Raw genomic sequence first — 27,734 nt, 5'->3', positions numbered from 1 at the left:
TCCAGCACCCTTGTTTTCTTTGTGTCACTACAGAATTGAAGGGATGTGCTCTTTTTGAACTCTCGTTGTGTTTTCACCATTGACAGGTTATGTTTATTATTTTTACACAAATGCTTTGCCACAGTGACAAGCAGAAGTAATACCCTAGCAACCAAAAGACAGTCATTCTGTCCCATTTAGCATCTGGGGAGCCTGCTTTGACAGAGCCCACGGGCTGTATAATGTATTTGTTTGCTTTTTTCCCTCTTCCTCTCTCCCTCTCTGTTTCATTGACCATGGTCACATTCTTCAGAGGTCTCAGTGTTTTCTAAAGGTTTCTCCCTGCATGGTGGTTGGACCATGGCCAGCTCTAAACTGTAGTGGGACTGCAGCTAAATGACTTGAATTGGCTGTAGCTAGTTTTATGTGTTGGCACCATCTGAAATAAGGCCAAGGATAATGATGGAGGAACTGGTGGTCAAGTGCTTGCAGGTGGTTTGAGAGCAGAATATAGATTTGTAAAGAAGTGGTTCTCCCCTGACATTTCGCATTGTATTTTTCCTGTCCCTCGGTGGTATGTGTCAGAGGGCACGTTGGGCAGTTTCCACAACAAGTCATTGTGATATTTGATAAGTTTTATTTTGATTACTGCTTCAGCTTCTTTCAAAGTTAAGGCGTGTGTGTCTTTTACAAAGATAGTGGTGTCTTCCTAACCCTCACTTGCATGCCCCCACGCTTTGGTCCTTGTTGTGTCTTGTTTTTCTTTTCAGTTAAAAATCTGAAAATTTGATTATCCCAGTACAGATATGAGACTGCATAACTTGTTTCCAGAATTTTAATGTCTGTGTTACATGTGAGACCATATAAGGCAAAATGTAGTCCTTTCTGCTTCATATACATCCATATATATATATATATATATATATTTTTTTTTTTTTTTTTTTTTCTTGAATGTGTCTCCTCCACCGTTACTCACTTCCCTCTTCATTAGGATATGGGGGCGCGTGGCTGGCAGCATGAGTGTGTCTGCATTCCGTGAAAGGGGGGAAATGACCTCAGGTTTCCTGTGTGGGGAAGGCCCAGGTGCTGTGCTGTTATTGTGAGGGTCGCAAGACTTCCTCCATGGACGCTTTGTTGGTAAACGTCTGAAACATGATCCCTTGAGCCAGGGCCCCTGTGGGAGGTAGTGCCCCCCTTGCCCCACCACCACCTCACAATTCATTCATCTTGCCTAACACGTGTAACTGCTCTTGTTTCTCACTGCCACAGTGTTCAGTCCATATGAGATTTTATGTAAGGAGAACTCAAACTTCATATAGACTGCAAAGGCATGTTAAAGGTAACTGACTCTGCACTAATGGGGTAATTATGCTCCTTTAGGAGTGTAATTACAGGTCTGTACCTAGCACTTACAATATAGTACCTGCTATCCTTAAAGGAAATACTGTTTTCAGAAGAAATACCAAATTGTGAGGACGGAATAATAGGTAACTTATAACTACACACCTGCGAGTTTAATACAAGCTAATTATATGGCATGAAAGAGTACATCACTCCGCCTTTCACCTTATCCATTCAAGTTTTCCACACGTGTCCTATAAATTTATTACACATTGAATTTATGGAAACCATTCGTAGCTTATCAGTGTTTCCTTTGCAGCCTCTCACATGAAACAGATGTTGTTTGGGTGCAGAAATCCTGTCGATTCAATGCTTCGTCATCACATTCAGTTGTGCGCTGAAGAAATGTGTTAGTCATTCATGACTCTTTCCCTGCGCCCTCACCTAAAGGGAAGAGAGTAGGGTCATGTGCCAACAAAATGTACGGGACCTGATAAAAGGAATGTCATGTAAAAACCTACGGCCGTTACAAAGCCTTCCATCATCTGTGTAACCTGACTTTTTCCTGAGAGCAGGATCCCAGAAAAAAACTTTCGTTAGTTTCTTGGAACTCCTTCAAGTCCGCTATGTGTTGACTGAAACTTTGCCAAAAGGTGTGAAGATCTTTGAATTGCATAATGTAATTGGTTGCTTAAAAAGTTGGCACCCATAAATGGTGCTGTCCTGGGAAAGTAGTAGATTTTGACAAGGAGGAAGAATAGTTGCAAGTCCCATCAAGAAAAGGGAGAAGGGAGGACTGAGAAGAAAGCTCAAATTCAAAGTCTGTGGACAAATTGCAGGGCTTTTATATAACTGGTAATAAGATGTGTGTTATAAATTCATATAACTAATGGTTATGTTGGGCTGTGGCTAAATCATAGGATAACCTATGGTTAATGGAAGTACTTGAGGAGAGGAATGTTGAGTGAGGAGAATTTCTTCAACATCCAAGGTAATAAGATGTTATTCCATCCTCATATGTCTGCTAGGGAAGATGAAAAAATAAAGAACCAGTGCTTACACTTCAGATTGTAACACCACACTTTTTGCATGTGGAATAACAGAGAGAGATTCTTCTGGATAATATAATGAGGGACTCACTGAGTTGAAATGATCATGACTTCTGTCACAAGTAGATGACTCTCAAGTTGGTGTGTCTGTTACTTATAGATCCCTGATCCTACCTGCTAAAATGCTTTGTAGGTTACTACATGTACATTAATCTAACAGCAATCATCAACTGTATCATCCTTTCCATTGGATGGTCTTGTACATTGGCTTAATTAGGTAATAATTTGAGAGCATGTGGCAAACAGTCCTTAACCACGCAGTGATGCACAGCAGGCAACAAACACAGCAACAGTGCCTGCAGCTTAAAATGCCACCTTTCAAAACACTGCAACCCCCAGAAAGAATGGGCTGTTAGCAAAGAATTTCTTCTAAACAACATACTAGCAGACCTCTGTTCTCATAACAGATGTCTTGGAAAGGTAATTAAAGCTTGGCTCTGTATACCTGCACTGTTTGTTCCACCACGGCACTACTGTATCTCACCTTTACCCCATGCTGCGGTGGTAGTTGTGTCTTTATTTGGCTGTAACTTCAGTTTGCCGCAATGCCAACTGTGCTGGTGTTGATTGCTTCCCAAATACTTTATAGGGTCGGCTCTCACATCTGCACAGAATGAACCCAGACTGTGACATCACAACAGAGGAAGTGCCGTCAATCGAGTTTGGGTGTGAAGCAAGCTGTTTAGCATGTGCACATTTTTATTTGACTGCTCACAAATGTTTGCTGTGTTGCACAACTGTCTCCAAGGAGTGAACCCCAGGGAGTTTACACGATGTCCTGTGTGAAAAGCTGGTACATGTTCAGAAGTGAATTATCTTGTCTCTGATAAATACAACTCTGTTTATTTGGAGTGAAGCTGTAAGAGAGCGCGTTCCCCCTTGCTTAACATAAACACTGTAAAAATGCCTGCTCTGCATGATGAAACTAGCAAATGATGAAGAATGTGATTCTTTAGCCAGAATATCTTGCTCCATCTTCGTAGTTCTTTTTTGCCTTTTGCGCGCACGTATAGCAGGCACACATGCATACTTTTCTACCATCTCACTTTAATCTTTACGGGTCTGTGGCAGAGACAATAGTCTCTACAGAGAAAACAAGCTGAGACAAGCCAGACTCGCTGCATACACAGAGGTGTGGATTTATGTCAGTCAATAAATTGTGCTGTATATGACAGTTGTGCCCTTTTCAAAATACACAGAGGAGAACGCGTTCACTACTGCTTGGGTAGCATTTGGCACTAATTGTAAACCTGTCAAAGTTACATAGAATAGGTGTACGAAGAGGGCAGGATATTTTTTGGCCTCCCTTGCTTCCCTGTCTTCTCTCACCTTTACTGGATACTGATTGGCCCTCATTCAGTGCCTTGGAGGAGCCATAAATGGCAGAAAGTGGCCGTTGTCTGGCTATAAAAGGACGTTAGCTTCTCTGTGAGAAGACGACGGTGATGTACGACTAAAACGACTAACAGAGAACTGGGAAGGGATTTTGTGGCTTCTTTGGTTGAAGTGAAAAGCGAGAATGAAAGGGTGAGATGGCTAGGAGAGGTGAGCGCACGCATTTATCAAAGGACTGTTACAGAAAGGTGTAATCAAAGGCAAATGTACATCCCTACTGTTTATAGTACACTCTGTGCACCACCTCTCTGTCTTAGAGAAATTTCTATTAATTTGCAATAATTTCAACAACTATTTACTTTTATTTCAAAAATGCAAACAAGCAAAAGAACACGTTGTGCATCCAGCGATGCGTCTGGCATCATCTCTCCACTATGAAACTCCTTAAAAGTGATGCAGTGTAATCTTAACAATGAAATACTGCCTTGTTTGAAAGTGTGTTCACAACCAGCCAATCACATTCAGCTCAGGATGTTTTTAGTACTTTCAGCACAGCTCCTAATGATTCAAACTTTTCCAGCACCCCAGAATTATGTAGGCGTTGTTTTACTTTTGTTTTAGCGTAATCACCTGGCATTGAAAACCATCATTGGCTCTGTAGCAATTCCAAACCTTTTTGTCTTTTACCAAGGACAGAAAGTCCACGCATGCAACACTGAGCATGGAGCCTTTCACTGTTTTTGAATATGAAGGGAAACTATATATTTGCTGAAAATTTACAGACAATTTCAGACACTTAAACTTAAATATTGCGTAAGTTTACATGCATTTCATATATAATTTTTGATTATTTGTTTATTATTACTTATCGGATATATGTTGGGCTGTGATGCAATTATTCTTGGATATAGTTGTCTGCACAGTTCAAAAAATTATATTTAAAAAAAAATCTAAAGCCAAGATGTCGTCATATGATGACTATGTCTCTGCCACAGCTGGAAAAACATAAAAGGCACACAAAATAGGCCTTTTTGCAGAACATGTGGTACATCAATACACATATGGCTAAATGAATTTGAAAAATAGTACCTTGGAGTGCTTTTGCAGCAATTCAGTTTCATTTGATGGGGAAAAATTATAAATGTCTGGACCTCATTGTTGCAGCCTCAATGAAGTGTATTTTTGTGTCTTTGGAAATGTCTTCTTTTTGTTCACTTCTTGCAGCTAACCGTATAGTGTCTATGTTGTCTTATCCGAGCATTATAAGAGTCACTGTGTAGTTTTCTACCCTTATGCGTAGAAATAAAGATGTCTTTGTGATGTTGTAGAAATTATGTGACAGATACAGACCCCCCATTACAACTAGCAGCTTGATGTATTGTGTATGGCCTGGGCAGCGAGTCAAACCACCTACAGAGATGGTTTTTGACCGCATTAGTGGCAGCACAGTACAAATATAACATTTCTCCAACACAATGCGACATCCGGGTTTTAAAAAAAGTTTTTTAAAAGTTAGGATGCTGATGTGCAATAATTTGGAAATCATTTAAACCCCATATTTAACTGAAAATAGAATATAGGCAAGTCAGATTTTGAAGGTGAGATATTCTACTGTGTGTTTAAAATTATATTTGATAATAACTACCAGCAACACATTTGAACATAAAGATTCTACGTAAATGGATATAAGCTTTTCTGACGCTTTGCTCACATATGATGCACAAGAAATAATTTGGTTTTATTTATCTAAAGCCATTACACCACAACAATTGTCTCAAGGCATCTTTATATAGTAAAGTAAAGATGCTAGAAGGTAACGTTAAGGTCTCGCCTTCTTCCATCCTGCTAAACGCCCCTCAGAACGAGACAGTCTTCCTTATTCATACTATATTCTCCAGTCTTTTCAGAAGCCTGGCAAAAAACACTAAGTTGTTTTCCTACTTGTCCTAAGGTCCACCATACGTTTGCAATTCTGTCAGTACTTTAATGGACCTAAACATTCAGCTTCAAACAGAACCACATCCAGTGTTGGCAATGGAAATTAGATCAATGGGTAAAATGCAGGCCAGACGGTGAGCAAAGCAAAGCAGAGGGCCAATGACACAAGCGCCATGACTTCACTGTGGAAGTATTCAACCCCCCTTAAAAAACCCCATCCCTCATCGCATCGCACGCTTTCTCAACACTGGTGAGTGGAAACTGTTTAAGGTTTAATGATTGCTGAAGGAAAAAGAAGGAAAAAGTGTCCTATAGTATGAGAAGACTTGCATGATCAAGCTCATTTGAGACACTGCGTGTTTCTTGAGAAGGTCAGACATTGGATTATCTCAGTGTCTCTGCACAGCACTTTGTGCCATGTAGCTTTTAACCTTTATCTACTGCTAGTCTAATAGTGAAGGTGGATCCATGTATCCTGATAATTTACACTTAGCATGACTTACATTTACACTTTACTTGATCGATGAAGAGGCTGTGAAACCAGGATGCTATCCTTGTGGCTTTAGCTAAGTCCTCAACTTGTGTCTGTTTTGTGTTCAGCACAGTTCCCAAATCATTCTTCTATATAGGAAAGAGAAGCAGGACAAAAGCTGAATAAGGTCAGACAAGAGTCGGGTAGGAGCTCTGGTTAATAGATTGAAAGAGATAGACAGGTCTTCTTCGGAAGCAACATAATTCAGCAATGCTATCAGTGTTTACCAAAGCACCTGTTTTCACATCTCGCCTCTCCATTTAACAACTGCAGCTGGGTCTTTGCATTTTATCACCGATAATGAATTAGGTGGGGAAGATGAATGGTGTTTTGCATGGCTGCATGATAAAGAGATCCCAGTGTGTGACACTCTAAGATAAGGACCTGACGGATTGCAGCTCTCTTTCGGCAAAGTCAAGAAACAAGCTTGGATTTCTGAACTTGCGGCTCATCTCGGGGACTTAAAACAATCTCAGATAAATCTACTGGGATGTATTGTGTATCACAGGGACTGCTGTTTTTTGATACTAGTGCTAATCACTTTTAGGTGACTACACGCTTACATCTACTACTATCACTCCACCTCTCCCTGGTTTTTCTGCTATGTTTTTTTTTTTTTTACTCCTACGGCTTTGCATAGGTCACTACACAAATAAATGAATGCACTTGTGCGATTGTGGCCTTGTGAGTGGATGCAAGAGCTCAAAACATAAATGATCAGAACTAGTAAGGGACAAAAGACATATAGTCTGAAGCTTTGTTCGATGGCGGCAGAGAAAAGGGGAAATCGGTAGGTGTAGGAGCAACTGAGGGGCGTGGGGAGGTAAGGGTGGATGCATGTCAGTGTGATTTATGGACACCTTTTGAAGTGAGCTCATTGCAGCCACAGAGCCTACCTGCTGCATTTCAGAGCCGAGACATTCTCCTAGCAGTCAGGCGAGGGGGATGTCTGACCTCTAGGTCACTAACCTCCACTAGTGCACCGCTCACATATACACATCCTGGTTTTGTAGCCAATCATCATGTGTTTTTTTGGGGGGGGGTTTCCAGAAAGCATACATGCACTGCCAAGACATCAGGTAGTCACATGACTTGGCCCAGAGTAACCTATTTAAAGGTTAAAGCAAACAGGGAGACTGACAAAGAGGAAAAAGAGGCGGCTGATCTCCGGATCATAAAAAGTGGGTCACAGGAGATATGTTCCTACACAGTCCTTTCTTCTTTTTTTTGCATCAGTATGCAGAAATATAAATGGAAATTTATACAATCTCAAGTTGAGTCTGAATGGAAACTGATTTTTATCGTCCCTTGCACTTTAAATCTCACTCTACGGTAGTCTCACCAACAATGACATCATTGTTTGACTAAGTAAGGCTTCCATCTTCCGAACTGCTGGTGAGGGTTCGAGTGTAAGGGGGCGCCTGATCGTCAGCCTGGTGTGAATTCATCAACTACTCATCATGTTTAGATTGTTGTTACCAAGATCTTCCCACTGTGTTTGAAACTCATTTCCTTAATGCATTAGACTGCTTGACCCTATCAGCTTCATTTATGTGAGCAGAAAAGCTGGGGATCATAAATATGAGAGATAATTACACCCAACAGGAAGTCCCCACAAAGAAAGTTAAACAAACGGTGTGTGTGTGTATGCAGCTGCTCATTGCACTCTTCGTGCCACTTATTGCCCCCTGTTTTGGTTGCAGTGTTTATTTTTTGTTTGATCTCTCTACACTCTACCCTCAGCTTTGTGTGCACTTGCATTAGGTGTGTGTAAAAACGTCCACAATTTGCTGCAGGTGTATCTGTGACTTTGCCCTTCCGCGGGACTGTTTCACTGTGTTTAGACATAATACATCTGTTTTTCATTGTGACTGTGTGTTTGCAAAATGTATGTGAACATCTTTCTGAGAAGTCCCAGAGATGTCTGTGTTTGGGGTAACAGGAAGAAGCAATGTGTGTGTGGCATACTGTCTTGGACTTCTCATTGTTATCCACCGCATGCGGGTGAAAGCGGTCATCGGCCAGTAGGAAATGAACCTGGGTATGTTTCTCAGACTGATTAGCAGAGTAAAGGAAGTGGACATCATGTCGTTTTTTCTTTTTTTATGACCGGGGAACATGACGCTTGCGTTACAGGCTTCACTCTTGAAATAGTGAGGAAGTCCAGAGTCGTCTTTTCAGGATGGCATAACACATCAGTTTTCACATTGCACCAGCATTCCTAATAAAACGTTGGGTAGTGCCCTCAGGCAGAAGTGAGCAGGATGAAATGAGAGCTAAACGTCACTGCCAAGAGGTTTATGGTGCTAGGGAATGAGGGCACTGTTTACTTGTTGCCATGGAAATGTGTCTGAGAAGGGAAAGAATGGCAACATGTACTGGAAATGACTTCTAAGCTAATCATCCCAGCCAGTTCACAATTGGCATGTTACCCTTATTTTCTTATCCAGTGAATTGCTTTTTTGTTGTTGTTGTTGTTTAAATAAACCTGTCTTTTCAGGGTAAAAGTGTCAAAGGGGGAGAGAGGTGAGTGTTCTGGTCTGCTGCGGTTATGAAGGACAGTTTGTGCAGCTGTTGTCAGGAACGTAGATTTCTCTCACCCCTTATAATGCATAAAACTCATAAAATCCCTGGCGCTCAGTGAATGAAAACATCCACCTGCTTATTACAAAATGCTGAATATTCATGTCTGGGGATATTTGGATGAATGTCTAAACAGAGAAATAATAAAAAGCTCCCTTGCCTTGATATTAACCTCAGGGTCAGGTGCCATCACTGCAGCCACGAGCCGCAAGTCTAAATGAGTTAAAAATAATTGCTTGCACTTGTGAGTGTATACTCAACAGTTGTGTGTGGCATGCTCAGATTGCTGAGTGTGCGGGCTGTGAAACTCTAGCCTGGTTCCTTGATGTCCTGGCTAGTTATGCTGACTAAGCAACATTAGGAGACCACCTGGGAATGACCAAGAGTCTGAAGGAGCCATTTTGTGTCTTTTGGTTCTTTAGTTAGCCTCAGGGCTGGTTTCCCAGCCATGAAGTAAGTATAGTCCTAGACTACAAACTTTTATCGATGGAGATGTTCATGGATTTATTTGCTTTTTGCTCTGTTTTGCGTTGTTTTTTTTAGTCTGGGACTAGGCTTAATCCTCGTCTGGGAAACTGCCTATAAATTTCAGTGCCCCCCTGTGACTAATAGCCACAAAATCAGTGTCTAAGGAGCAGAGGTCTGAACATGTTTAAGTTTCCCACCTCTGTGGCCATGCTTATCCAGTATACTTTAAGTTTAGACATAAAATACAAGTGCATAGTTAATTAATTGTGTTAGCAGGTATGTGAAACATTGGTGACTCACATTATAGGCAGGATTAAGTGGATTTGTGCATGTGTGTGAGTTACCCCCAAACATTACAGTTGTTTTTACAAACTTTGTTACTACAAAGTGTCAGTTGCCTGAACCCACTTATTGAATCAATCACTCTTTTGGCAAAACCATAAGCACTTTTTACCTGTTTAGACACATCTTGTCAACACATTGTCATTGTGATGCACCTGTGTTGCATAATGGTGGCAAAAGTCAAACACAAGTAAAGCTCAAGTGTCACTGGTTGAACACAACAACTCAAAATTTATCACACTTGTGGCTAATGATGTGAGGGTACATATAAGCCAGAGCACTGGTTTGTGAGGCACTACAATGGATAGACATCCAAAAAAAGGAGTTCGTGTGAGAGTTGGTTGAGCAGGTCAAGGTGGTCGAGGTGGTCAGCGAGGACAAAGAACAGTAATTTCAGATGAAATCAGAGCTACTGTGATTGATCATGTCCTTGTCCATGGTATGACAATGAAGGAGGTCGGACTAAGGGTACAACCAAAAATCTGTAGATTCCACCATACTCCCCTTTCCTGAACCCCATTGAAGAATTCTTCTCCTCATGGCGGTGGAAGGTATATGAATGCCAACCTTACACCAGGGTAAATCTCCTGCAAGCCATTGAACTGGCCTGTGGTGACATGGGTGTGGAGGCATGTCAAGCCTGGATACGGCATCCCAGGGGTTTTCCCCCCCATTGCCTGGCCAGAGTAAATGTGGCCTGTGATGTAGATGAAGTCCTGTGGCCTGACCCAGTACGGAGAAATGATGCTGTGGCGGAGTAATGCACTTCTTTTCTTTGTACTTCATTTTTATATTTGTGTGCTTTATTTCTACGTACAAGTGCTACATGTAAATGCACAGGATTTCTAGAAATGCCCAGGTATTTTGGTTTGCAACATGCATTTAGCCTAAATAAACATTTATTTCTACCGCTTCATGTCCTGAGCATTGTGTTTTCCTTTTATCTATGTAGTGTTTAGTGACTACTCAGTAGAGTATTTAATTTAGATTGACTTGAGGCATAATTTGATGGCATAGTTCAGTTTTGAGCACAGATTGAACTGTTTTGGGGTGAAAGTTTGATTTTGAAGAAGAGTCAGAGGTTTTGTGAATGTAGCTTGAAAATTGGGTTTTGTGTTCACAGTTTGGGGAAAAGGAGAGTAGCTTCCCAGGAATGAGTCTTAGCAATCGAGAAAAACTGTAAGACTTGATTTTAGGTTTGATGTTAGAATGACATAACAGTTTGACTGGGCAGTGTCCTCTCAGAGACACAAGTACAAATGCATGTGTGTTTGTGTGTTAACTAATGACAGATTCAGTCACTGTGCTACATTACAATGCATCAATCTGTGGCCCTTTCAGACAGGTCTCTAAAGGAACTCTAAAAATGACTGCTCCTCTTGTTTTCACTCAGAGTGAAAACAGCCATTCCTAACAAGGTCAAAAGTTGTTTAACACAGATTTAAGTACAACAATAAAGACATAGCCATAGCAAATAGAAAAGAAAAGGAGAAATGTCCATGACTCCATCACAAGTTATTTTTATTATATCACAAAGCATGGAAAACAAAGTCAAAGCATTTCCAAACCACTGTGTAATTAGATTTAATTTCCCAAAATGCCATAAACAGGTCAAAAGTGCCTGCCTCAAATACAAAGTAGGACCTGTGTAAAACAAGGGGGGAAAAGGACTTTGTGCAATTTATTAAGGTTAAAACTCACAAAAACCCATGCATGGAGTATGATACTCTGAACTTTATTAAGGGATTAATGGGGAAAAGTTCAGAAATGTTGTGCAATTGGTTTAGTTAGCAGGTCATTACTGAATCTGACTGTTCATGAAACAAAGGCACAAAGAGACAGACAAAAATATATATCGTTTGTTTTGCCATTGAAGATATTGTATCAAAAGGGCTCCCCCCTCCCCCTCTGGAGCATGGTCTCGTGAAAACATCCTCTCCTGGGGCTTGCAAACCAGTAAATGAATCACCCAGCTTGGAAGTGGAAGTACCCTGACCTCACTAAGCATACTTCTGTCCTTAGATCTGAATGGAGACTAGGGTGGCCACACTGAATACATGAGTAAAAGAAGGGCTGTTAAAAAATGGGAATACATTTATTCAAATGTTATGCACAGCATTACAAAGCAGGTGACTGAAAAGGTTCTCCACTAAACTGTGAAGGATTCAGATTTCAAAGGGATTCCCTATCCTGTGGATCATAGGGTTGGGGATGACGGGGAGGATGTGAAGATAGCAGTACAGTGACTTTCCATGCTTGTGCACAAATCTGCCATGGGAAACTTTGGAGAAACAGGTTCTTGGTATTAAACTCTGTGTTTCTTTAAAGAGAGACACGGTCGTGGTAAATCCTCTCTGAAAGCTATATAGAAGGCTTAGAACAACTCTGTTCATTTTAACTATTCAAAGCAGGAGTAAGACTTTGAGAAAACTGAACTTTTGTCTTGAGATCTTTCAGCACCTTTATTGGCTTCCCTTTGTTGTTTGCCTTTGTTTTCTGCAGGAATCAACTTTTTGAATCGTTTGTTGTGAATTGGCTGTTTATCACACATTCTTTTCAGCGCCATTGTTTCTGAATTCCTTACTTTCCTCTCCTCACTCCACACTGTTTTCCACCTTTAAATATATTCAAAGATTAACTACAGAGCAGACTGTCAAGTTTTAGTTTTTTTTTAACCTTTCTTGCCAGCTTTTACATTTTTTTTGTCTTTGTCCTCACTCCCATTCTAGTTTTCCCCATGCCATCTAAATACCAGCACAGAGAAATAAAAAAAAGTAAAAACATCGCTTTTCCTGCATTCTCAAGGCATTGATTCTCCAAAACCTCCACTGGCACACAGGAGTTAACTGCATAGTTCCTCCAATGCAAACCAGATGTGAGGCACTAATGTATGGCAGCATTTTTTTTTTTCTTCAAAGGAAGACAAATGTAGGCCAAAAATGTAGCCTTTTGACCATCTGCACACAGTGGTACAAAAATACATTCAGATTCAGTTCACTTCCAAGCTTTCCCTCATGGTGGTTGGGACAGCACTGTATGATTTAAAGTAATTGTAATGTTATTGTTTGGTGTTGGTGGAGTATTGTGGAACACTCGGATTGAGATTGGCTTCTGGAAACGGAGCGGTGACGTGTGACAATTGCATTTTCAGCTGGGTTCTTCTTCACGGAGTTTTGTGATCCATGCACAATGGAGGCCCTCTAGCTAACACGTCCTCAACTCTCAGTTGGGCCAAGTGACTGTCAGACTGTGAAAAATTTATGTTTTAAGTATAGCTAAATTAAGTGCAGTATGTGCTGGGCTTTTGTTTATCTTTTGTACACACATAAATCATTGTGTCAGATCCTTTTAATGAAGGACTCCAGAAGGTTTGAGATACAGTTCTTTCAAGCCAGCTGATATTCACTTGTAGCTTTTCCCTAATACCGCTGTGTGCACAACACAACAGACTGAAGGCTAATATTAAAAGACATTAAGTCATATCCCCACACTGGTCATTAAAAGCTGCCAAGAATGGACAAATTACAAAGGCCATGGTGACATTTGCTGTTGCAGGTACTCATTTTCTTCCTTTATGTTTATGATGTTGGCTTTAACTTGAGCCTTCTGTCGCCTCCCACTCCACACCAGGCGGTGTTTAAATGCTCAGAGGCAATAACAGGTTAGCCTTCCAGTGTCTGGTCCTGCAGCCTGTGCTCTGTTGTCAAGTCTGACCCATGCTTCCACAGAAGAGCAGTCTCACGTGACCTCACACCAGACCATATCTACGTCTCTCTGCCCTGCCACATCTTTCTCAACCATGTTGTTGAAAGAAACTCAGCAGAAGAAAGTGTCTCTGTGTACCTTTATATTCAGATGCTCATCTAATGTGCTGAGAATGTGGGTGGCCCAAGATTTCCTCTAATGAAAGACGGAGAGTGCAAAAATGACAACAGATCTAGTGGAGCCACTGGTTATCTACCAATAGCATCTTAACAGTGGCTTGGTGCCGACCCCATCAAATAAACTCTGATGACTGCAGAGTTTATTGCAGAGATTGCAGTTTGGATTTCTTGCTAAGAGTCTGTATAACAGCTACACTAAACAGCGGCATATTTGACTAAACTGTCAGTTCATTGTGGTGGATTTTTTTGCTACTTTTAAGTAAGCAAAGTTGTTGCTTAACACTAGAATTAAAGTGTTTTTTTGTATTTCCAAAACCAGCACTTATATGCTTGTTTAAATAAGCACATCTGTCTTTGAATAGAGCTGCAGCATTATCTCTCATTCATGAGCAATTTCCTTCTCTTCCTGTGATAAGACTCAGTGTGTCCTTTTGATTGCTGGACTTTATTTATCTGATCTAGTGAAAGCCAACAGGAACAGCGCACCAAACAACTGAGTAATTTAGCAAATACATAACAATGTCCAACCCTGTTTTTGTTTTATTACGACCTAAATATTTCTGACCACTTTCAATGATCCTCATAAAAACAGCCATACTGATGGGATTTCGTTTGTTGAGTGACTTGTGGATTTGGAACATTTTCCCAGAAGGTCTAGTTGCGAGTCACTTGAAAAGAAAACATGAACGCAGTTCTTGTGACATTGTGTCATAAACCTAAGCTCTGAACCATTAAAAGAAATCTTCATTGTGCAATTCATGCTTTGACTGCATTAGTCACCATAATGAAATTCTTCCTTGGTTTTGAGGAACTGGAATGAATGAACTCATCTCCATCAGGCTCTTTTCATATAGCCACTGGATGGAGACACAATTGTTTTCACAAGTGTTTTTCTTGCTAATGTGCTTTATTTTTCATATGCTCAAGTAGGCTCTAAAACGATATACTGAAATTTCTCCTATCTCAAAGCCAGAAAAGGCTTACTGTGTTTGGAAGATGTCCAGGCAGCAGACAGGACACAATGTGATCATATGTGTTTATCCAAATGCAGCTGTTTCACTTTTTCTCTAATTTATTGTAAGACTTTTGTAAGACAACACGCATTTTGCTTTTTATCTCACACTCTTTGCTCATTATCTGTTTTTGGGCTTCATTTCTACTTCATCACTGTCTCTGGAACCTTTATAGACGGAACCTGTGGTGTACTACTTGAAGGTGACCCGCACAAAACACACTCCATCTAGTTTGTGAGTCTTTTTACTGCCGAAAGATTCAGTCAGTTAAAGTGATTGAGTGGCTTTTGTTGCTACTACTTTTTCAAAGTAAATCAGGCTTTACTCTCCACAGTAAAATCCACACGTTTCAAGTATCCACTTGGATTTAAAAGCACACATGTCACAAAGGACGTATAAACACAGACCTACAATAACAAACAGCAGTTGCTCTTATGCTTAAATGGCTTCTTCTTAACTACTTTATTGCATGCATGCCTCATATTACAATGCAACCACAACTTTTGTGTAATTTCCACCTTAAAATTAAACAGAACAATTTTAAAATATGCTCCTAAAGTGTCACTGCTGTGCCACGGCCGTGATGCTTTTTCTTCCAGTTGTCATGCTGGCTTATCTTGGTCCAACCAGTCGCACAGCTTCTGCACTGGCACTATTATTAATCTTTGATAATAATAGTGACATTTCCCCATTAACTGTTTAATAAAATAGTCATAAAATGTGTTTTTCTCATTCTTGTTGCTGAAAATTGATTCAGTAGTTTCTCTGTTAATGTGGAGTATATGTATATATCTTTACATATATAAATAACTGTAGGAGTGTTTATTACAGCTCATACACATCCATCTGCTTTCTGTGGTCAAGATGATCTCTTTCCCCAGTTGGTGTAGCATGATGTCAGGAGATATTTTACAAACATGTTCTCCAGATAAGCTGCAGAGGACAAGGGACAGATTTCGCACATTTGTTCCCAGCAGGCTGTGTGACTGTTCATTTGGAATTAACCAGAGCGTATGCAAAGTTTGGGCTGGGGATTAACAGGCCTGCCTGTGGGACTGGATAGGGTGTTTGCTAGCTCTTCAGTGACCAACCATGACTATGTTGCTCAGCAACAGGATACAGTCTGCATGCTCTGGTTGGTCTGTTGCTTTGTGGTGTCTCACAACTGACCCTGAACGTGACCTCCTGATGCCAATCATGGATGGCTGTAATGACTATTAGAATGTGGCCTTGGCATTCTTCTGCTATCTTATAGCCTGATATACGAAAACAAGTCTGAAGGTCTGTTTGTAGCAAGTTTAAACACAACTAAAATTCTATAGTTGCGTTTTGACATGTGGTTGGAGCAAGAGCAATTATTTCAAATTCATCCTTGGCATAGTATGAATTTGCAATTCATTTTACAGAAATTTATTAGATTTTATTTTTTGGGGTGACTGAGAGTTTGGTTGATAATGGTACTAGAAACTAAGGGCAAAACATTAGAGACCCCTTTGTCTCAAATGTTTTTGAGACAGTTTTAAGATGACAGTTGACTGTCAGCTCTCAAACAATACCATTTTTAAACTTAACTCCTACAAGTTTATTCTAAATATGACTGTGACATTCCTGCAGAATCAACTTCACCGACCCCGCTGCTGAAACGAATGTTGCTTTGAAAATCTAGAGAATGGAATGCATCATTGTCTGCGTAAAGTCTCTTTCTGAAGAAGCACTATATTTGAACTTTCGGCAATAATTTTGGGCCTATGTCGATTCAGTGGCGATTTTCCTGAAAAGCCCACACTTTTCCCAGGGGAATGAGTTCAGTCACACTTCTGGTATTTTTGAACATTATTAACCCAGAGTGGGGCTTTTAGTCACTTGGTACTGTACACAAAGGCAATGGAACTCTGCCAGAAAGCTAGTATATACAGTAGTAGATACACAGCCCTCTCCCTGTGAGAACTGACTTTCAGAGTAGAGTTCACTGCGGCTGTCTCACCATCTTCTCTTCTCTTCTCTTCTCTTCTCTTCTCTTCTCTTCTCTTCTCTTCTCTTCTCTTCTCTTCTCTTCTCTTCTCTTTTGATTAGTGGCCAACAATTTCTGCATGCAGTCACGTCTTAAGCCATCACTGCAGGGTCAGTGCACTGACGTCATGCCCCTCTCTGTGAGAGTCTGTGCTGTTAGAACTTCATTTTAGGCTTTGGATTGGTATTTGAAGTAAATCACTTCACTGTAACACTACAAGTCCTGGGAGTAAAAAAAAAAACAGCCTTTGTTCTGATTCTTGAAGTATTACGTGCAATATATTTGTACTTGGTTCTGGAAAATTTTGCAATTACTTCTAATGTTCATCTGTGCTCCACTGAGTTCTTTGGATACTTAACCCTAACCTAGTTTTTAGACAGGGAAACTAGACAAACCTAAAAAAAAAAAAGGCAGACTGTTTAGTACTCTTTAAGGAATCGAAGTGTAAACATCTCACTTCTCTACTTTAACAACTTCTATATACTTTATTATTATAATGGACAGATCATGTATGAATATGAAACAGGCAATAAATACGTGTGTGATTTGCTGTGGAAATTTAATCTGATATCAGACGTCATAGCACTGACTCTCTGGCTTTGTGAGTCATGCCTCATCCCGTACCTTTGCCTGGAAAGCAGTGCCAGGTATGTTAACGTGACGTGCAGATAATATTAAGGTCGCAGTGCTGCTTTTGAGCTTTATACTTTGCTGATCTAATCCTGACCTTGTAGTTATGTGGGCCAATGGCAGCAGTTTCTTAGATGGATGGTGTATCAAATGTACATAAATATAGTGTTAAAACACAACAGAACCACAGCTGCTTATTCTGATCTTTTCGCATAAGCCCCAGAATTTAAGACATTCAGTCATTAAATTAGAGTGATATGGCAGTGTAGTGAGGTGCGCCCGTTCATATACATTTCCAAAGCGGCAGAGACGGTTGAAACTTGAGAGGCTGAGACTATTTTTTTCTTTGATGGTGGATCCTGTGTGACTTGGCTTTGTTCTTTTTTTCCCCCTTTGGTACAAAAAATGTCAGTATGTGTATTTACACGCCTCCTTTGGGATTTGTGTGTAATATGCTTGTGTGCATGCAGCCGTGGGTGTTTTTCTAAGGGTGTGGGTGTAAGACAGGCAGCAATGGAGCAGTTTAAAGTTTGATTGATTGTCTTATCAACGATGATTGTTGTTACTGGGTGGTGGGAATGAATAGCCAGCACTAGAGCCTGCCAGAGGGCGGTATAGCTTATCACTGGGCTTTTCTCCAGCCATGTTGTAATGTTTTGGCAACCTGATACTGTTACCATAATGCTCACACAATGTTGTTCTGTCACTTTGTTGTTCACTCAGTCATGATCAAGGGTGCTTTCGTACAACGGAAACCATATTCATAGACAGTTACTGCCTATTATCTATAAGGCACACACTGTAGCTGCATCTTGTCCTGCAAGGAAGCCACTTGCTGAGCAGTTGTGTTCAGACATACACACACAAACACACTTTCAAACGCTTCACCAGATTTCTGTATCTGTTGGTGGTCCATGCTATATACAAAAAAAAACCTTGCATCATAAATATTTACACGCACGTGGATTTCATGTGATGTGCGCAGATATACTACGTCTTTCTGTCATAATCGCAGCAGAGGTTGTTCAGTTTGGCGTTTTGCTCGTTAGCTTGCGCTTCATAGAAACAGGAAGGTGTTTTACTCAAAGACAGCAAGTGACAGCTCCCTCTTTTGCCCCCTTCCATTTGCACCTACCACACACTTTCATCACACAGTAATAAAACGTTAAAAGGCATTTTGAACTGCTCTAACTCCCTCCCTCACTCCTTTCCCTGCGTCTCTTTCCACTTGCTCCCACTTGCACTGTGTATTTTGTTTGAGCTCAGCTCCATTGCTGGTACAAGCTGAAGTATTTACAGCATAAATATTGGCAGTGAAAGTCTACACTGATGTTCGGCTGCTGTGATGGAAAAGGTGATTGAATCATTCTTGAGCACGCTCCCTCCTTTTCGTCCACTGTTCATTGTTCTCTTCTCTTGTGATTTTATTGTTTGTTCTCACTTTTGCTTTTTAGCATTTTACTTTAGAATCATTGATGACCTGAATGCATCTTTTCTCTATTTTAGGAAATTACGATGACTGACCGATTTGACTGTGACAATTGCAAAGAATCGCTGTATGGCCGCAAGTACATCCAGTCTGATGACAGCCCCTACTGCATCCCCTGCTATGACACCTTGTTCTCGAACACATGTGACGAGTGCAAAGAACTGATTGGCCATGACGCAAGGGTAAGGCATCCATTTCAACGTGACCCAACATGCAATCAGCTATGTGCTCGACAACAAGAGTAACAAGTGGAATATTTTTTTAGATTCGCAGTTGAAAAGCATTCGATAGCTGTTATAAAAAGATAAAAACATGATTGTATATATAGGATTTCCTTATGTAATAAACTACTAATAATGATCTACCTCTTTCCACAGTGTGGACTTTGTATTAACTGTTTAAACAAAGATAAATCACACAAAAGAACTACTCCAATGAGCTTTATGCCATTTTTACAGTGTTTGGACATGGCTTTGAATGGCTAAAACAGAAGTTATGTCATGTTAATGATGCATAATTCATAGGAAATGAGGCGTGATCTATATATTTTGCGTAGCAAGACATTGTAGAGGCTAATTTAACAAGCAATTATGCAGGTAATTTCCACAGAAGTCCATAAATGCCAACTAACTAATTTTGAGATAGTAAAAATGCAGCATTAGGCAATGTCTATTTCTTCCCCACAATCAAGTTAAAATGTAATCCTCCCTCAGTGGAAAACACTAATATGAAGTGGATCAGCTAAAGCCAATATGGTCCATAATGGAGTCAAATAAGTGGAGTTATGACACAGTGCTTGATAGTTTACTTAGCTAAAACATTCCATTCAGTTATCAACACCCTTAAGAGGGGTAAATGAAAAATAAAGCCAGCGTTTTCCTGGCTTAAAGCCCTGTATACAATGAATTCACTCCACATGCCTGACCAATAAAATCACAGTCATGCACATGTGCAACCTACTTGTCACTGCATATACAGACATTTGACCTAGCCCAGGACTAAACTCCTCAATGCTCATGCTATAAACACAAATTATTTTTTAGTATTTTTGTTATCCCCTTAGTTTATATGCCTGGAAATGTCACTTCATTTCTTGGACACATTTGTAAGTGTATGAAATGACTTTCAGTGTCCTTGCCTTTTCTTTGCTCTGCTGCCAGGAACTCTTTTATGAAGACCGGCATTACCATGAGCACTGCTTCCGTTGCTTCCGCTGCGATCGCTCTCTGGCAGATGAACCCTTCACTAGCCAGGATGATGCACTGCTCTGCAATGACTGCTACTGTAATGAATTCTCCTCCAAGTGTGTAGCCTGTGACAAGATTGTCATGCCAGGTATGTGTGGATGCTGCAATGTTTCTGTGCAAAGGGACTTTGAAGATGAAATGTGCATGATAGTCTAAATTTTGTTTGTAACAGTTTACAGTTTTTATTTTTTGTGTCTGTATGAAGTATGCTTCCAGTGGCATTTAGAAAAGTAAAGTTGTGGGGCATTTTGAAACATGAGCCGAAATGCAATCGAACCAAAATGCCCCAAAGTTGTGGGGCATTTTGAAACATGAGCCGAGCCATAAGATGAAATTCAATAAAATAGAAAAACATTGTCATAAAATATGATACCTTACTAACCCCCTCCTCCTTGTCCCTCCTTTTATTTTTATGTATTCCACTTGTTTCAAATTGAAAAGTTAAAATATAGGCACATCATTTTAAAAGAACTGTAAGATGGTAAACTCCAGAAAGCAGGGTCAAATGAAAAGTGTAAAGTTAAAATTATAGAAAAAGGCGAAACAGGATGGATTTAGAAAAAAGGATGAGCAATGATAAAGAGGTAAAGACAAGGCTTGAATAGTCTGCTTGTATTGACATGTTTAAACTAGATCCCAATGGCTGACAGACTGGAAGTAAACTGATCATATCAGTAGAGAAATCTGCAAATTCCAGTCCCCGGTACTATCTTTATCAGCCCTCATAATCTACAAATAATTCAAGGATGACTTTGGCTTCCCCCAATTACTCCTCTTTTTTATTCAGTATTATGTAAGACAAATTTACAGGGACATTTACGGGACACTTACTTCATCCTGTTTCATTTTTGTGCGTCCAGTTGCCATCATTTGTCATCAAATAACATAAACACCTGTAAAAAACAGAAGCATACTTATCATTGTGTAATAGCTGAATGATAGCCTTAGTGCTAGCGACTTGAGGAGAAAAGCACAGTTTACACTGAATCAGTATAAAGATTCCACAGAAACTGTTTTGGTTATCAAGATTGTTCTGATAAAAGTACTGAAATTATTCCATTGCCAAAGATCATCAACCAGATGTTGTTGTGCAGTCGCAGACAATGGTCCTCTTCTTCACTTCTGAAAATCATTTAGCGTTTCTGTTGTTGTGGCGACTGAAGTCTTGCATAAGTTCTTTTCTATTTTTCAAACAGACAAAACATACAAGATATGTTCTGCTTCACCTAAAAAAACACCAAAAAGTTTAAGTGATTTAATTTTTACCTAAGCTAACTGATATCATTTTGGGTTTTTGGTCTCTGGCTATAAACTCAGACACCAAATAGTATTTCCAGTAGACGAGCTTGGAGTTTTCAAGCCTGAAGAGCAGTGCATCAGGTCAGGCACACTGGGAAATTTTCCCATAGGATCAGACTGTGAGTGCCCAGTTCTACTGTCTTAAAATGGGATTCATGGTACTGTATTTATGCTCATTTGCGTGAGTATTCCTACAGAGATGCGCTGATGTGCAGTCCTCAAAATGACAACAGTGCATGGCTCAGCAAAGATGATGCTGTGTGTAGATCGAATGCTGATTGGTTGAAAAGTGGAGCTGGGCAGGAAAGGGAGCATTCACTGCAAAGGGGAGACAGAAGCATGAAAAAAGAACAAAATAATACCAAAGATCAAAACAGTAGCGTGAAAAAGCCCAGACACTGGCTGCAGTTGTTTTGTTTTGAATGCTTGGTTTCACTTTAACTCTTTGCATGTTATAACATCAATCTTCTCCATGGCTGGCTGAAGGATCAACAGCATCACAAGAACAGCCCACAGACTGGTTCTTCCACACATTTTTGACTCTGCCACCTGGTGACAGTAATCAGTTACAGCATATAGGTGACAGTCTGCAAAATTGTGCAAAGGCTCCGCACAGCCATGCCAGTCCTTTGAGACGTCTGAGCAAGGACGTTATGTGCAAATGAACTACAGCACACACAATTGTCCTACAAGGGCACAATCTTCACTCACCTCTCACCCTACTCACCACTTTTAGTTACTTGCAACTTGAAGGGTCGCTGTTTTGACAGGCTGGAGGAAATCCAGTGTGTATCACAAATCTACGCCTGCGACTAGTCAAAACAGAACTTCAAGCGAGTGATCAAAACGTAGCAGTGTATGGCTCAAGGACACGACCTTGAATGAAACGTTAACCAAATTGAAATTCCTTTTATCCCTGTGCTGTAAGTGAAAGTTTTTGATTGCATCTCACATATATGGGAAATCCATTTATGGAAGTGTACTGTAAACGTGTACTGTAATAAGCAGAGTACACAGTAGTTTTGTGGTGTAAGGTCAAGAGGGCCTGTAGAGTCAAGAGACTATTTAAAGAATACTGACTTTAGACTACATGCAGAAAGCATTCTTTAGAAATTCGGCTTTCTGTGCAGAGATTTCGTGCTTTGTTATAAACTTACTGCCTGTTTATAAAGTTTTTAAAGCTTATTGCTATTCTTTTGAAATGCTTTCTCTTCTAAAAAAAAAAAGAAAGAAAAACAGAATTCTATTTTAGCATGTTCACTTTTATTGTATTTGTCAAATAGGCATGTCTAACAGTTAATATTATGCTTCTTGAGCCACAGTTATTAATGTCAGTTTCTAATCTGGAAAGATTTTGGTGGGGATTTCAGTGTTTTTGATTAGAGATCACAACAGCACATATACCCTAAGGCGGGGAAACGTTAGCAGTAATGCAAGATGTCAGCCCAACACAAACCACTGCGTCACTCTAGAATAAACCAACCAGTATAATAAAAAACTCAACAGCTGTGGAATACAAGATGGATTGGTTGAGGACACAGAGGGGGAAATGGCATCATCCCTTTTCTTTTAAGGCCTGCCACCAGTTTCCAGTTGTAGGAGAGAAGTATGGGGGCTGTGGTATTATGATGAAAAATAAATCGTAGTGAAACAAAATGGATTTATATGTCTTCATGCAATTCAACTGTTTTATTTCCTATTTTAATAAAACCACAAAAAATACCAAAATGATCGTAACTATCCTATAAAGACGTGTAAATGATGCAAACTTAGCACTTTTATATTCATTCTTTCCATCATTCATTTTCTGTCTCTTGTTTCCATTCTTCTGTTACTGTAGGCACAAGAAAACTCGAGTATGCAGGTTCGACTTGGCATGAGGGCTGTTTCATCTGTCACAGCTGTTCACAGCCGATTGGCTCAAAGTCCTTCATTCCTGACAAGGATGAGCACTACTGTGTGGCCTGCTACGAGGACAAGTTTGCTCCACGTTGCACACGCTGTAAAAAGGTCAGCAAAGCTGCCACATTGTTATAAAGACTTATTACAGTTTGAGAAACTGGTAAACTGCCACACTTCAAAAAATGAGTTAAAAATTAGTTGTATTAAATCTCTGCAGTAGTGTGACAGATTTCCACATGACCCTTGATCTTTTTTTAAGACTCTGACCAAAGGTGGAGTGACCTATCGTGATGAGCCGTGGCATAAGGAGTGTTTTGTGTGCACCAGCTGTAAGACCCAGCTGGCAGGTCAGCACTTCACCTCCCGGGATGACAGCCCTTACTGCCTCAAGTGCTTTGGAAACCTGTACGCCAAGAAGTGTGAGGCCTGCAGCAAACCCATCACAGGCAAGAATGCATCACGGTGTATACATCACTATCTTGATTTGTGAATATACTTGTAGTGCTACCTTTATACACTACATACATTGAATTTCAGTATGGTATGGAAGACTGCTTGGACCACAGAGGGTAGATACAGAGAATTTATGGCAAAAAAAAGTGTTGAATGCATTGAAGACCTGAAACTAATCACTAACTTATGAAGACGTTTAACATTTATTCCCTCAGATATACAAAAAAATACAATTTCAAATATTAAAAAATATATATTTATATAAATTTATATAGTAAATAATAGCGAAAAACATGAACTTTTCTGTCATGTAATTTTTTTATCTATTACCTAACTACCCTGCTGTAGTATAAATGACCATTGGTCTTGTGATGAAACTTTTGAAAACACAGTAAAAAATTCAAAATGTATCCACTCGTCGTTAACATTTCTGAAAGCCTTCCTAACCCTGGGCCAGATTGGAGTCTTTGCCTGGCCGATGCTGTCCACCGGGCCTTATGTTTGACACCCCTGTTATAGACAAAAAAAATGTCAGGATAATTTAGTGTCAAAAAACTGATATTTTATTTTCAAGTATCAACTTTCAGCAGTCAATTTGTTTTTCCTTGCTCTTCAGGCTTTGGAGGAGGAAAGTACATCTCATTTGAAGATCGTCAGTGGCATCAGCCGTGTTTCACCTGCTCGCAGTGCTCTGTTTCGCTTGTTGGTGCTGGGTTTTTCCCTGATGGCGACAGAATCTTATGCCGTGACTGCCACACCAGCCTATAGAGCATTCATTTCCTAAAATCCCACCTTTCCCTCAACTTACTCTTTATTATGGCAAGAACCCTGAGTAATTACCAAGACAGGAAACACAGGCTAACACATACTGCCTCAGGTCAATTTCTTTATATAAGACATCAGTTACTCAATGTCCCATCTATGTCAGATTTTAATCTAAAAGCTGGTGTCCAAAATCCTGTTTTGATGCTGCATTGTTTGCATGAACCCTCACAAAGATTTCCAAAAAAAAGTTTTAAAAAAAATTTTAAAAAAAAATTTTGTTCATGGAGTGCCTTATTATTACAAATGCGAATTGCTTGTAACTGTGTGAAACATTTTTTTCCATCAATAATGTAACTTCAGGTAGAAATCATACTCTGAAGAAAAGACACCAAACACTGATACATTATAGTAGATGAAACTTGCAGTCAATATTTTAAAAGTGTAATGGAGTTACTGTTTTAATGCTCTTATAACTGCAGTTTTATGCATTTTGAATGTTTCCTTTCCTCACGTGTCAGTTGCCTTTCTCTATTGTATGTCTTTCTTTGTTCAACTTAACAATTTACTGTATATAATGATCCAGAAAGAGGTGGGACATTTTAAAGAATTAGACATTTTTTTGTAAATGGTAAAATACGAATGAGAAGAACATGAAAAGCTGAGCATATGTTTATTATTGTAGTCGGTTCTTATTATTCACTCCAAATTATTTGCACTTTGGGTAAGATATGTACGTGCACATAAAAACATTCACTTTGCCTCCCTGTAGCTGTTACTTGCTGTTATGAGGACAAGGCACAAGAAATACAGAGCATTTTTTGTCATGTATCTGCTTATATTGAGCTTTGCAATGACACTTTTTACATAACATTTTATCTTATTTCCTTTTTTAGTTGTTTTAATAATTCTTTATACATATATATATCTATATATAGATATATAATCATTCTACAAAGAGCCAGCATTAATAACCTAAAAGAAGCTGAAACATCAACATTACTGTTGTGTGTGGCAGGAATACGCACCGCCTGCCGTGATTGGCCACACTAATTACTTTGTTTCTGTTGAAGCTGTTATTGTTTGTTTTTTTCATTGTAAGTTTGTATGATACACTTGTGAAAATTCTATTAAAAAATACCTTAATAATTTCATTATTTCAGCTTTGATGCTGGTGAGTCAGAGTTGGCAAATATACATTTTAAGATGGAGAATAGGCCATCAGGATTAAAACTATGAACATACCTGTAACTCAGATGAAAATTGATATGGCTGAATGCTTAGTTTTATTTTGAAGACTTGTTAAATAAATTCACACTGACTTTGATGTTTCTTAGCAGTTTTTATATTTTCTATGTTTATATTCTGTGCATCATTGTGGTCATTATGTATGAAGATTTCTGTGAACTTGTGTTTACTCTGTAAACCAGAAACCTCCCCACTTTGTCAAATGTCTTTCTAGGAAGAAAATATCTCTGTGTATGTGTGTGTGTAAAGTCAGGGGAATGAGTAGCCGAGCATGAAAGTGTGAGTGCGAGAAAATGGTAGAGACAAACCAGGCGTAGGTAATAAAAGAGTGAAAAGTGTATGCCTTTAATTTTCTGATATTTTTAAGATATTTGTGTGTAGGTGTGTGAATGTGTGTGTGCTCGCATGTGCGTGTGAAAAATGGAGCACGGGCGCAAATTTGTGTGTATGTCCCTGAATGGATATACATGCACCAGTGTTTATGCTGAGTCGACTGTTTCATTGCCTTGATGAAGCACAAATACACAGACCTCCAGATACACTCTCCTGTCGGCGTTGGCGAAATGTCCTCCTCCCTGCCTCTGTTCCAGATTTTTTCACCAAAAAAGGAAATGGAAAACTCGTAGCTGCATGGGGGAGGGCGGGTGCACTGGTGGTGGAAGTGGGAGAGTGTGGGAGACAGAGAGGAGGAGAGAAAGAGAGGGAAGATGTTCACATCTGGAGTTGCTCTATGGCACTTTCACTAGGGGGGTCAGCTCCGCTCACAGCCCCCTTTGAATTTATTAGAAGAAGGAGGCAGGCGGGGAGGTGATGGCTAACAGGAAGGGTCAGAGGCAGACAGTTAACTGTATCATATGGCACACGATCCCAACAAGCAGTTTAATAATTCACAGTTATTGCTTGCAACAGAAGAAAAATGTGCTTATTCATATGAAAACCTGACTATAACTGCCCTTTACTGGGGGTCATTCTCTTTGTGGTTTTCAACAACAGAATGTTTTTTCCTTTCCTTTGACTCTGCCAGACGTGTTTGTGGCCACTGTCATTCAAAATGAAGTTTACCGCACAAACAAGTTCCTCAAAATCAGGACAGCTCAAAGAAGGCATGTCCTTGTTTGCCTAGAAGTGTGTAGACAGCAGCATTATTTGGGTTCCTACGTGATCAGTCACATAAAAATGATTATAATCACCATTTTGCTGTTAAACGTGTTTCAGTAAAACATCAACCCTTAAATAAACAGTTTGACTTGTAGGACCAGAATGCAGAAACTATACAAACAGGCAACAGTGATTACAGAGAGATGCCATGTTACAGGATTTGTGGATTTAAGGTCATATGTAATATAAACAGTTATCTGTTTTAGCGCTTCATGCTTAAAGACGAAAATGCAATTCAAGTTCCCAGTGCAGAAACTTAATTTTTTACAGTAGGAATTAGAAAACATGACTATAAATGCTTAATGCTATACAAACTCTTTATCCATTATCAAGACATTCAAACAGACAGTGTTTAAAAAGTCCAGCATAGCATTCACAAGTTCTGCTGAAGGATGCATGTAAAGGCTTCTTGTATGGCCTATAAAACACCAGTAAAAGGAGTGAGACTGGTAGAATCATATGGGCTAAGAACCCAAAAGTTTACAGAAAGTGAATGAAAAAGTCAAATAGGACTATCAAAATTTTTAAATTACTGTTTTTAACCTCTTTTAAGGCCAAGGCACTTTTTTAAGATGCATTTTCTTAAATTCTCTTAGCTATTTGGTGTTGGCTGAGCCTGATACAAAACATAAAACAGAAAAAACTGAACATCATCTCTGAACAGAAAGCATGTCTTCATGGGAACAGTGAGTTTATTTTACAGCACAATAAAGTCCCTTTAATTTAACCAAAGTTTAAAAAACTTTAATGAGCAGAACAAAGCAGAAAAGCCAAAATGTAATGTCCCCATATGAGGACTCATGGTCTCCTGAGGATACACGGACATCCTGCCTTAAAAACCAAATACGATTTGTGCAACTCTCAAAGGCTTTAATGTTTAAATGTTTGGATTAAATTAAACTAAATTTAGAGTATTACATTATGATCTGTTTATAATGACACAAAGTTTTCTGTGAAACCTAAACTAATCTGATTTCTTTGATCATCAAACACCAGTGGGTGGGCGAAGTG

General features: G+C 39.6%; 1 protein-coding gene across 1 annotated transcript in view; it reads left to right on the top strand.

Annotated features, from left to right (window-relative positions):
• fhl3a (four and a half LIM domains 3a) overlaps window positions 1-25,903 on the top strand; it is a 28,352-nt gene extending 2,449 nt beyond the window's left edge. The window contains exons 2-6 of the mRNA XM_040030380.1: window positions 18,672-18,836; window positions 19,815-19,989; window positions 23,041-23,210; window positions 23,362-23,548; window positions 24,172-25,903. Coding sequence (XP_039886314.1) covers window positions 18,681-18,836; window positions 19,815-19,989; window positions 23,041-23,210; window positions 23,362-23,548; window positions 24,172-24,323 — 840 coding nt within the window. The 5' untranslated portion in view covers window positions 18,672-18,680 and the 3' untranslated portion in view covers window positions 24,324-25,903. The remainder of the gene's footprint in view (window positions 1-18,671; window positions 18,837-19,814; window positions 19,990-23,040; window positions 23,211-23,361; window positions 23,549-24,171) is intronic.
• The last annotated feature ends 1,831 nt before the right edge of the window (window positions 25,904-27,734 follow it).

This window comes from Simochromis diagramma, unplaced genomic scaffold (genome assembly GCF_900408965.1).
Source record: "Simochromis diagramma unplaced genomic scaffold, fSimDia1.1 OVJJ01000361.1, whole genome shotgun sequence".
Taxonomy (NCBI): domain Eukaryota; kingdom Metazoa; phylum Chordata; class Actinopteri; order Cichliformes; family Cichlidae; genus Simochromis; species Simochromis diagramma.
Note: the sequence above shows the minus strand (reverse complement) of the source record. Positions and strands in the feature narration are given on the sequence as shown.